Here is a 12262-nt window from a genome sequence, read left to right as displayed (position 1 = left end):
CTGCCCACCTCGGTCTTGCCTGGCTACTCATGCTTCATTCCCAGCAAAACCAGGGCAGTCTTGCAGAGGGAACCCCAGGCTGCCACCACGCCTCCTCCCCGGCCCCTGCTTGGGGACCACAGTGCCCTGCTCTCCGAACACCCCAGGTTCTGAGAAGGATCTTGCTCCTCTGTCAGCCCAGCTCCAAATCTCCCTTCAACAACATCTCCCACCAACCTTGCCCAGAACCCCTCCGGAAGCCAAATGCTGCCCTTGTTTTCACACGTAGACAAATGTCCTGGCCCTATGGGGATGGGGGTGGGACACGGGCAGGGCTGGAATTGTTCAATGTTACTAAGTGGTGCCGACATCATAGCCCTCGATCCACCATTGACTCATAAATCCGCACGCAGAGGCAGAGGAACTATCTGTGTAGCTTGTCATTTCTGTGTCTCCTGTCGCCATAGCACCTCTGCCCGCACTGCAAACGTGCAGCAGGGAGCAGGAACCAGGAGACGCCCTCCCCTGAGTTCCGCATCTGGGGGCTGGGTGCGGGTGTGAGCACTGGACTGGGAGCTGGGGGCCTTTGTATGTGTGTGTGTATTTAAGGGACTCCTCCCGGCGCCTTGGTGGAGCTCAGAGTCTACGGTGGGAGCAAGGGCTCAGGGGAAGAGAGTGACTAGGGGTCCGTGTGGGGTCTGGTTAGCAAATGTTTCGAGCATCCCGTGGGGGGGACACACCAAAGAACTAGAGGGTCCCCTGTTGTTTGAGAACCCACCCTGAGCTAGAGCAAGCACAGGAACAACCACTGGAGGGCTTCCTGGAAGAGGCTCATCTGGACAAGAGAAGCTGGCTGGAGAAAAAGGCGGGAGGAAGAAAGAAGGGCGGGGGGGTTAGACCAAGCCCAGGACACAGGCCTCCCTCCACGGGGCCAGGCTCTCGGCCTCCCAGCCAGGCCTGTGTGGCCCAGGGAGTGACCATGGAGATAGCCCACCCTGCTGTCCACTCCCACAGCTGAGCCCACCGCCCCTGGGTGCCCAGCGGCTCCTCTGGGCATCTGTCTTCCAGCCCTGGCCTCAGGCAGGCGGATGCCACACACCAGCCTCCCCGGTTCAGCTGTGCTTAGGGAAGACAGGGGGGTGACCATCTGAGGGGGAGCGGGTGGGGTCACGCTGTTACAAAAGCGGGTGGTTCACTCCCTGGAATCCCCGAGTGTGTGTGTGTGTGTGTGTGTGTGTGTGTGTGTGTGTGAAAGAGACAGACTGCATGCTGGGGGTCACTTAGGACCACAAAGGCAGCAGGCTCTGTTCCCTCTGAACTTGGGGAAGGGAACTCAGTCCCCGGGGAGGGGGCGCGGGGGGGGGGGGGTTGCAGCAGGAGGCTGGGAGTGTGGGGAGAGCTCCACACTCTCTGTGCCATCTGTGGCCTTCACAGCCTTAGTCCAGCCCTGCTCTCCTAGAAGAAATCAAGAGGGAAAAGGCTGTCTCTGGCCTCAGAAGCAGGGGCACGCGTTCTCTTGGGTGCTGGGGGTACAGAAGGACAAAGCAAACCGACCAAAAAGGACACTCGGGTCTTTTCTCTTCCTATACCTCTTTCTGTCTTTCCCTCTCTCTCTTCCTTACTCCCTCCTCTGTCCACCAGGTCTCTCCCTCTCTCACGCCAACTTTAGCCAGTGGTACCCACCTCTGCATCGACTTCAGTTTCTGTCTCTCTGTCCGCCTCGTCGCCGTTGGTCTGCACGCCCACATCTTGTATCATAATAAAATCGTCCACCCTGAGCAGGCTGCTTCTGTTAGTGGGATTGTGGGGGGCGAGGGGTGCCTGGAGCCCTGAGGATGGTGCTTACCCAGCCCAGGGCTTTCCCTCAACCCTCCCCCAGGGGAGTCCCCCGCCCCCACCCCAGTCTCTTCCCCCAGCCTGCGGAGTCCAGTCTCGTGTCCTGGGCCTCCTTCCCTCTCCCTACCCAGCTCTGACCCCACGTACCAGGGCTTGCACTTCTGGAAACCATGAGCCCTTTCCACACTCTGCCAAGGAGGCTGGGGAAGCATGGATCCCCAGGGTGGAGTCCCCGCCGGTTAAATGAAATGTCACAGCCCGCTCTCTCCCTAGCCCATCACCCCGGCTAGGCTTGCTTCTCGGCTCTTGGGCTCCGGGTACCTGCCAGGCACACAGAGCAGTGCATGCTCCCAAAGGCCCCCTCTGTGCCTCACCATAGCCCGACTGCCTGTTAAAACTCCAAATTGTTGTGTGACAGCCTAGAACAAAGCAATGGAAGCAGCTGGACCAGTCTGGCCAGTTTCTGTCCTGGACTCTGACCTAGGCGCTCGGCTCACGGCCAGACTGGCTGGAGGTTGGATAAAGATGGGCAGGTGGAGGGGGGCAGGTGCCTACCCCAAGAACCCCTCCTTAAGGCACCTCACTGGGGCTGCCCCCCACCAAGGGCCCAATAGGGCTGGGGTGGGGTCATAAAATTACCTGTGTTTATAGGACAGGCAGAGTCCTCCTAAGTATCTTCATTTGTCCCTGAAACAGTTTCACGGCCACTGTGTAGACAGTTGGCCAAAGAAAGTGTTTGGCAAGAGCATTTGAATCGGCAGTTCTGTGTACACGGGACCTGTCTCCCAGAAATGCATCTCGATGTGGCCATTTCACAGAGAAGGAAGTTTATGACCACACTCCCCAAGGCTTCCTCCCTCCTCCCCAACAACCGGCCTCCTCCATTTTGCCAAAGCAGACAGGGCTTACCCCGCAAAGGAATGGTGAAGACTCTGTTGCTTAAAGCACCCCAGCTAGTTGTTTTCTGGGTGCCTGGATGGCTCAGTGGGTTAAAGCCTCTGCCTTCGGCTCAGGTCATGATCTCAGGGTCCGGAATGGAGCCCCACATTGGGCTCTCTGCTCAGCAGGGAGCCTGCTTCCTCCTCTCTCTGCCTGCCTCTCTGCCTACCTGTGATCTCTGTTTGTCAAATAAATCAATTAAAAAAAATCTTTAAAAAAAAAAAGCAGTCCAGCTAGTTGTTTTCAAAATAATTGTTTGCATCAGTGAGTTAATCATTTTGTATTATCCTTCCTACATGTCTCGCTTTTATTATCAATTGTTTTCACATGACAGATGTTCAGAGGGTCAATTGCAGGCACTTCTGTCCTTTGACCTTGGCACTCAGCTGATAGCAGGTGATGCCATCCCTTCTCCCCAGGGACTGTGACAAGGACTCCCCAAGCAGAAGGAGATTCTCCATTGCCAAGAACTTCTTCCTCCACCTCCCATTCCCTTACCCCATCTTTTGAGGGTCTGCCTTGGATTGATAAAATTTGTTAAGATTTATTAAGTGACTACTCTAGCTAATTATTTATTAAGCCAGACACTGTGCCATTGTGCTTAATTTCACACCTGACATCTCATGAAATCATTATGATTAATCCCATAAAGTAGGTACTATTTACTCCCTTTTTACAGATGAAGAAACTGAGGTTCAGAGTGATAACCTGACTTGCCTAGAGGCCACACCTGCTTCACCCGATGTTCCCACCTGTACAAAAAGACGCTGACCTCCACATCAGGCAGAGTGAGGGCTGGCTGGCCAAGAGCAAGTCTGAAGACAAGCACTGGAAAAGGAACTCAGAGAATCTTAGTAAACAGGGATCATTGGTAATCAACAAATTCGTTCTTTGAATGTGGAACTGCAGCTAAAATTGAGATTTGGTCTTAGCTCCAAAATGGGCTCAGTCTTCCTTCTGTTGATTCCGGGCTTGGTTAGGGGAGAGTCAGAGCTGGGGGAGATCACCACCCCATCCCTGTCTGCACAGAGGAGGAAACAAGAAAGGCCCACGTTAACTGCTACCAACTAGCTCTCCTCCAGACACAGCACCGGGGCTAGAGCTTCACCAGACAAGGCTCTACCCTTAAAGGATCCTCTAAATCACTGGGGTGCTGCACTGGCTGTTTGTTGCTTGCCGTCTTCTTCCCTTCCTATCTTCCTTCCTTTTTAAAATAGTGGGCTTAAGGGGCAGTTCTAATCTGCATCAGAGCATTAGAGGTGGCTTCTCTTTTCTTTTTTTTTTCCCTTTTTCTGTGTGTGTGTGTGTTTTTTTTTTCTTACAGAGAAAGGGGAGGGGCAGAGGAAGAGAAAGAGAGACAATCCCAAGTAGGCTCCTACACCCAGCGCAGAGCCCGTGGGGTCCCATCTCATGACCCTCAGATCATGACCTGAGCTGAAATCAAAGAGTCGGAGGCTTAACCGACTGAGTCACCCAGGCGCCGTGAGATGGCTTTTCTGCTAGGGTGGCTTTGACATGACATCTGCGTCTTGTGGGAACAGCAATCACTCTACTCCGATGGTACAATAGTAAACCGGAAGAAGCAGCAGTAACGCCATCCGAACGACGAACATTCGTGAAATGACCACGGCGTGCAGTGGACTCTTAAGTCCAGGGCTGTGAAAAGTGAAAGATGCAAAAATGCTATATACTGAGCCTCCAAGAGCTTTTTCTGGTTGGTTCTCCTGCCTTATCCCATTTTGTCCGAGAGCAGTCACCTTGCAAACTTTTTCTGAAAACAAAGTCTGTGGCAGGTGCTGTTTTGGGTTCTTTCCGTGTATGAACACTCTTGTCCTTACCTGGGCCTTGTGAGTTGGGCACTGTCTTCATTTCATAACCGGAGATGCTCGCGGCACCTGGGGGACTCTGTTGTTAAGCCTCTGCCTTAGACTTGGGTCAAAATCCCAGGGTCCTGGGACGGAGCCACGCATTCAGGCTCCCTGCTCAGCCAGAAGCCTGCTACTTCCTCTTCCACCCACCCTGCTTGAGTTCCCTCTCTCGCCGTCTCTCTCTCTCTATATCAAATAAATAAATAAAATCTATTAAAAAAAAAAAAGCTGCACCAATAAATAAATAAATAAATAACTGGAAATCCTCAAGCTCAGACAGGGTATTGAATCCAAGTGTCAAGGAAACCAAGGTCCCACAGCTGGGGAGGAACAGCACTGGAAAGTAGACCTGCTGCAGCCCAGTCTTCCCATGGAAGTTCATGGCCCTAAGGAGTGTTTAGAAACACATCTTTCACAGAGATGTGAAAGGTACCCAGGAATGGGAATGTCATTCAATACACTTGTTTATAGAGAAACAGCTCAGAGAGGGAAGGTGACCGGCCTTAAGTCACACAGCTGATTAAAGGCACAGCTGAGACCCAAGTCAGGTCTGCCAAATCCCAGGCTGATGGCCTTTCCACCCAAGTAACTGTAGAAATGATCAGCCCTGTGCCTAATGCCTTCTTTCCAGGCCACACCACGGCCCGGGTTAGGGCCTGTGGGCTCAGCACAGCATAGGTGCTTGGGGTGCAGCCAAGGGGCACCGGGGACCCTCCAAACTCCTTCATCTGTGCTACTGAACCCTGCTGACTGCTGATGCTCTTTGAGGAGCCAATGTCAGAGAGGGTGAGAAATGGATTTTCCACTTGAGCTGATCTTCACAGGCTCTGGGTCAGTGTCCTGCTTTTCCACGGGTCCGTCCCCTTCTTGAGAACTGGACTGATGCCCTCCTTAGAGACTCGTATAGAATCCGGAAGGCCTCGACTGGTTTTCGGCCGTGCTCTCCTATTCTGTACCTGGTCTGTGGTGGCCCATGAGCACCTCCCCCCACTCTGGGCTCACTTTTTTGCCCTCCTGCCAATGCTCCTGTCAAAAAGTGGCTCCACTGTATCTGTCAAAAAAGAATTTGGAAATGGTCCAAATGTGCGCCAGTACAGGATCCAAAGTATATTCACTCGCAGGAAGTAGCAGCTGTTGACAAGCTCCCTTTGGAGGTTCGGGAATAACCCGGGACAGATTCGGGCTGTGATGCAGTATGACGGTGTGCCCAATGGCCACGAGGGTACCCAAACCTGCACTTGAGAAAGGGCTGAAGGGATTATCTCAAAAATGATGGCAGTGGCTGTGTTAGGAGGGTGAGGGGGTAATAACTGTCCCCTCTGGTTTCTAGACTCTGTGATCCTACTAGATTGCCATTATGATGAGAGCAATAGCAAGAAAACCAGCGCCAGCTTCAGAACCCAATCTCCTTTGCTATCCCACAAGCCTTTGCCTTCTCCGCCCTCACACCTGCAGCCCACCTGGACCCCACCATTGGGTCTCCCTGAGAGCAGCTGCAGCTGGTGGGTGGGTGACCCAGAGGTGTTCAAGCATCCTCTCTCCTGGAGGCAAAGACGGTATTTCACCTGTCACTTACTCACATCTACACTCCGCACCCCCGCCAACCCCACCGGCCCCAGTCCCCTGTAACCAGTGCAGTCTTCTTCCAACACTGGCTGACTTGTTGAGGACTGAGCTGGATGCTGAGGACTGAGCTCAAACAGACTGAACTACCTGGGATCTCACCCAGCAAAGGCCTAGGATGAGACTGTGAAAGGCTGTGAATATTTGCGGATCAAAGCTAATAAGCAAGACCTTAGAACAACAGTGCCTAGGTTTGAATACTGGTTCCACTCACTGGTTGTGTGACCTGGAACAAGTTACTTAGCCTCTCTGTGCCTCAGTAATAATCCCTACTTCCTAGGGCTGTTAGGAAGCTGAAGTGACTTAATATTTGCAAAGCAGGTAAAACAACACCTAGCACCTTGTGCATGCTACATAAATAGGAAAAAAAAGGTAATTATTTAATTGAAACCAGCATGAACTGTCCATTCATTCCCTGCTTCTCACTCATTCTGTATTTATTAAACACCTAATGAGTTCATTAGGCCAGACATAAAGGGCACACACCTCACCATCTAGTAGGAGAAATACACATGTCACCATCTAGAAGGAAAAACACACACATAACGACAGAAAAAAAATTCGTTTTTTCATGTAGAAAAATATGGCAATTCTAAGCAGAGAATTGCCCAGGATTCTAAGAAAGGCCAGAGAAAGAACATTTACGTATTACCACGTAAACTTAAAAAAAAAAAAAAAAAAGAACAAAACAAACCCCAAACCTACAGTTCGATTCCTTGAATCCATTTAAAAGATCCAATTCAGTCTAACTAATGAGTGAATTCAGATCAAGGTTGGGTACACACTAGCCTTTCGGAAAATATTCTCATTCAATCCCATCTATTCAACCTCCCTGGATGTTTTTCTTCCTCCCTCCCTCCTCCATCTCCTGGTCACCCAGAAAATAATCTCTGGGTTCACCCTTAGTCCTCAGTTAATGGGTGGGGGAGGGGATATGGGTTCAATCAGACCAACCCTCAGTCGTTTTTAAAACACCACTTATAAATATTTGGGAGGGGAGGGAGAGAGCGATGGAGAAAGCTTTAGTCACTGCTGAGATCTCCACTGACCAACCGGCAGCTGTTAACATTTTTAAAAATTCGGGTGGTTTAAGTCAAACCACTGTGAGCCAGTATACGCACAGTTGGTTTAATAACCGATGGAAAAATGAAATTCGTACCCCTCCCCCAAGTCAATTCAATTCTTCTCAATGTAATCGCTTTTAAACGCCCTGAACCCAGTCAAGCTGGTGTGCTCTGTGTTTGTACCCCAGGCGATGCACACCGACCCTGCGGAGTCCGGATGCTCCGGCGAGAGCAGGGCTCTGGGGCAGCGGTGCCCAGGCCCACCCACCTCTCATCTCCCTCTGCCTGCTGCTGACGCGCCTACACCCGGCGAGCCGAACCGCTCTGGGAAGCGCTCGGCACTGGAAGTGGCGGCTGTCACCACCCGCGGGCCGGACTGACTACACCCCCCCCTGGCCTTTTCACGGCGGACGCAGCCGGCGGGCACTCCCGGTCGCCCCCGAACTTCAGCCGGCAAACGCTGGACGGGCGGTCTGGGGACTTTTTCTAAACTCGGGGCGGCGGAATCGCGTCGCCAGACCCAGAGCCGGAGAAGCAGGCGCGGCCGGCCGCGCGGCGCAGCGACTCTCGAGTGCAAAGGCTCGGGCAGCTAGCGCTGGGCTCCCGCCCGCCGGCCGCCACGCAGGGCTCTGGGAGCCGCCGGATGCACCGTCTCCTCCCCGGAGATTGCGATGTTGATCAAAGGCTGCGAGACTCGGGGGACATTTGTCTCCCTGGACTCGCAGCTTTCCGAGCAGGGGAAGGGGCAGGAAGGAGCTCCCAAGAACCGGGCGGGGGCGGGCGGAGTGGGGGAGCTGGTGAGAGGGTGTGAGGCCGGTGGGGAGCCCACCTCCAGAGTCGCCTGTCCCGGGATCGGGGTCTGCATCGGGGGGGGAGGGGTTGGGGTGGGCGGTGGAACCAAGTTTTCACTCCCAAAGCCTAAAGCGATTCTCCGCGCGGAGCCGGTGGCCGGGGTGGGCGGACCCCTCCTCCGCCAACATCCCAGCAGCTTCGCCACAATGATGTCTTTTTTTCACTTGAGTCCTCCCTGCCCCCGCCACGCCGGCTCCAGAGGTCCAGGGAGAGGGACCCGTGCGGAGCCCTCCCCAGTGACCCCCATCACACCCACAGCCCACCCGCGTCCCGCGCCGGCCCGGGGCTGGGGGCGCCCGCGCTCGAGGGCTGACCCGCTCGCTCTTACCTTGACGAGCCGCAGCTGCGGATGCCGTCCCATCCTCGGGCTCGCTCGATCACCGTCCCGGACGCCTGGGTCCCTCGGACATCCCAGAGGGGCCGGCCGACGGTGGCGGGCTGGGCGGCGACGCGGGCTGGGCGGCCGGGCTCCCGTGTCGCTGCCCGGCTCCGAGGTGCCCGGCTCTGCGCTCCCCGGCCCCGCAGCCCGGCCCGGCCCCGCGGGCTCCCGCTCTCCCGGGCCCGGGCAAGTCCGGCCGCCGTCTCCTGACTCAGCCCGGCCGACAGCCGCCTAGCGTCCCCGCCGCCTCCCCCTCGGTCCGCGCAGCTCCCCGCCTCGACTCCCCGCCCCCTCGCCGAGCGTCCCCTCCCCTCTCCCCTCCCCTTCAGTCCCTCCTCCGCGCCGCGCCCCTCTCCGCGCTCCCCTCGCCTCCTGCGCGCCCAGCCCTTCCGGGCTGGCTCCTCGCGCCCTAGCCTTGCTGACCCCCTTTCCCTGCGCCCGGGTTTGCGGCAGTCGGCGGGACGTACTGGCAGCGGTGGCGGCCGCCGCAGCCCGGGATGGGGGGGGCGGGGGCGGGAGAGGAGGCAGCCTCCTGCCTCCTGCCTCCCTCCTCCCGCCTGACTTGAGGTTGGGGCCTGGGGAGTCCAGGGAGTCTGGGGGAACTTGGGGCGGGGGGGGTGCTCAGGTGAATCTACGAGAGCGAGGCGATTGGAGACTGAAGAATAGGGCAGCCACGAGTGAGCAGAGGCGCCGCGGAAACCGGGTGAAGCTGGGAACTGCGTTTGGGCAGTTCCCGCCCTGCAGCCGACCAGGAGAAGGTCCGCGCCGCGCCCCCTACAGCGGGGTCCCCGCGTTGAATCCGACCCTCAGCACCTTTGGCCCCCACACGCCAGGTGCGCGCAGAGACGCGAAGCTCTGCGGGACGAATCCTTCTCGTCCGTTCGTTCATTCATTCATTCATTCCACACCAAGCGCCTGCCCGATTTGGTCCAGGCAAGGGGCTTAACCCGGGAACCCTAAGATGAAGGGGAGACGGCTGTGCCCTGCAGGACTAGCTGGCATCTGAGCACCGTGGAGGGGAAAGCAGAGCGCGCATTGCACTACGGCAGGGGAGAGCTGCTAGGCATACAGCAAGCAGGGCGTGGAGGAGGCCCAGCGCCCCCTGTCGGCCGGACCCTCTGGGGAGGGGTCAGCTTCGCTCCAGACCTGGGGTCTTCAGAAGGCTTGGCTCCCTATCTCCCTACCCCACCCCCAGCTCTGGGAAGCAGCTCCCACCTCCTCCAGTCCCTTAAACTTTCCTCTGCAGCCCTTGCATTTGGACAGAATTTTTGACTTCTTCTACTCCTTCCTTCCTTCACGGGGAAGCTGAAGCCTCAGCCTGCAGCGCCAAGCAAAGTCCCTTCAGAGCCAGCCGAGGACTCCGGGGCAGAGCACGGTCCCAGAGTGGTGGGCAGCCAGCTTTGAAATCAAACTCTGATCCTAACTTCCCTGGACCCCGTGTCCCGCTGCACTCCATCCCCCTTTCCACCCACTACTCATGACATTGGGCAGACACCACTGCGTTCATGGATCCAGCTGATTCTTCACTCAGGAAGGGAGTTACTTTAAGAGATAGTGTGATTTAACATGCACAGTTTTCTTGCGGGGAAACTAAGGTGCAGACTGGTGGTTACCTGTCCCATAGCTGTTGAGCCTCAACCTCAGGTTCCTGATTCCCAGCTCAAAGTGCCTGAAGGACTGGGCCCTGAAGGGGCTTGGGGCTCTCAAGTGGGGAGAGGCATTGTCCAGACAGCCAGCTGGTCACACGGGCTTAGCCACACAGGGTGGCACTTTCTAGATGAAGCACACAGTCCTGAGTCTTGCAAAACCCCCGTTAGGTTAGTGCTGGGCATGCTGAATCCAGCACCGACTCACGCCATGCAAGCTCCAGAGACCTGGATGCCCCAGCCAGATTGCGGATGTGTTATTCTCAATAAAAGTTAAATGCAGAGTGGTCTAGCCTAGTGCACGTTCTGGAGTCAGTTAGCCGGAGTCCGAACCACGGCTCTTCTGCTTATAAGCTGTATCAACCTGAAAAATTATTTAACAGAGCTTCAATTTTCTCACCTATAGAATGGGGGTAGGAATGCTTACCTCATAGGGCTATAGGTCGGTTTAAATGAGTTAATATTTGTAAATGGCTTGGAATGGTACCTGGTACATAGCATGGGCTTAGTGAAGGTTAGCAATGATCACTATTACTGCCACCGCCCCCCCATCATCGTCATCATCATCATTGTGGAGTAGACCTGATGCTCTAGTGTATGGACCTCATGGTCCCTCCTTTCTAGGCAATTCTTTATGGGAACAGAATTCTTGATTGGAAGGTCATAGAGGCAGTGAACTGTGGAATCAGACGAGAGGAAGCTGGTGGGTGCTCAGGGAGGTTTGCCCGGGCCATGTTAAGTCCTTACTCTCCAGCCCAGCCCAACCTTAGAACTGACTCTTCAGGAACCAGACAGCTCCAGATCTCCAGATTCCGTGCTTCTGTAGGTTTCATAAACACCGTCAGATTCTGCTTTTCTGAGTCGCATTGTCCTCCCCTTGACCTGATCTTTAAATATGATAATGCCATCGATTGGGCTGTAATGAAGCCTTGCCCTTCCTGCCTTTTTCATGTGGGATTCAGACCTTCTTTTTCTAAAGGAGCATCTACAAATGCTACAGTTTCTCCCCCCCGCCCCATGTTGATCATCTGTCTTGATTTCATGGACTTGATATCTACACCCCACTTCCCTTCTGGGGTGGAAGAGGAGAGCTTCTATATCACTCCACTACCTACTTATTTATAGTTTTGGCCTTGACCATTTGCTTCAGGTCAGTTATGAGAATCTCTTGCTCAACATCCCTTCTGTAAAAGGGTTCCATATTCTCTTTCATTTGTGCTGAAACTGCTTCCTTCCACCTTCAAGAGCCTGGCTCTCATCCGTTGGGCCTGATGAAGATGCCATTCTGAAGGCTTCTGTGCCCTTCCCCCATCTCGGCCCCAGCTGCTCCGGCTGGACCCCTGACAGCTCCGGGTGGTCTCCTCAAGAGCCTCCCCACCCTCTTCAGGGTTGCCACCTGCTCCATCCAGTCATTCCCTTCCCAGACTTTCTTCAGACCCCTCCTTTGCCCTCTCCTCCTCCTGTTTAGGCCCGGATCAGAATCAGCTTTCATTCATTTAACCTGCCAGATTTGAAAGATGGAGAAAAATGAGGAATTTAAATGGAAAAAGAGACACTTCCATGTCCTTCCAAACAGTAGGAGAGACAGATGTGAACCAGCAGTGATGGGGGGCACCCAGAGAGTGAGGGTCGAGCATGGCCCTTCTACCTGTGGGGTTCCACTGGCTTTAGTCCTGGGGATCCCAGTGAGTTTGATGGTCTGGAACCATACTTCTCAGACTACCTGGGCAGAAAAACCTGTTCTTGCTTTTGAAATTTTAAGCTGTTGCTAAATGACATGATGGCAAAGTAGAGTAGGGATGACTTCTTAGAAGAAGGAAGGAAATAACAAAGAAAGACAAAATAAAAGCCCAATTTGTAAAGCTAATGATCTAATTTTAACTCTAATGATCCAGTGGAGACAAAACTACTCTGTCAAGTTACTAAAATTTTTCTAAGTGCTTACTGTCAATTTCTGCATTTACTTTGCCATGGACTGGCAACAAATTGTTTGCAGACCGATCATGCTTGGAGTAACTCTGGTCTAGAATGCTTCTCAAGTGTGAGGTCAGGAAAATGACCTCATGGAGGGAGCAG

At 54.4% G+C, this 12262-nt stretch overlaps 1 protein-coding gene across 3 annotated transcripts in view; it reads right to left on the bottom strand.

Annotated features, from left to right (window-relative positions):
* Positions 1-8818, bottom strand: part of CRHR1 (corticotropin releasing hormone receptor 1) — a 51314-nt gene extending 42496 nt beyond the window's left edge. For all 3 annotated transcript variants that reach the window (XM_032321793.1, XM_032321795.1, XM_032321796.1), the window contains exon 1: positions 8490-8818. In XM_032321793.1, the coding sequence (XP_032177684.1) occupies positions 8490-8522 (33 nt within the window). In that variant the 5' untranslated portion in view covers positions 8523-8818. The remainder of the gene's footprint in view (positions 1-8489) is intronic.
* Positions 8819-12262: the final 3444 nt, after the last annotated feature.

The sequence above is a fragment of the Mustela erminea genome, chromosome 18 (genome assembly GCF_009829155.1).
Source record: "Mustela erminea isolate mMusErm1 chromosome 18, mMusErm1.Pri, whole genome shotgun sequence".
NCBI lineage: Eukaryota > Metazoa > Chordata > Mammalia > Carnivora > Mustelidae > Mustela > Mustela erminea.
Note: the sequence above shows the minus strand (reverse complement) of the source record. Positions and strands in the feature narration are given on the sequence as shown.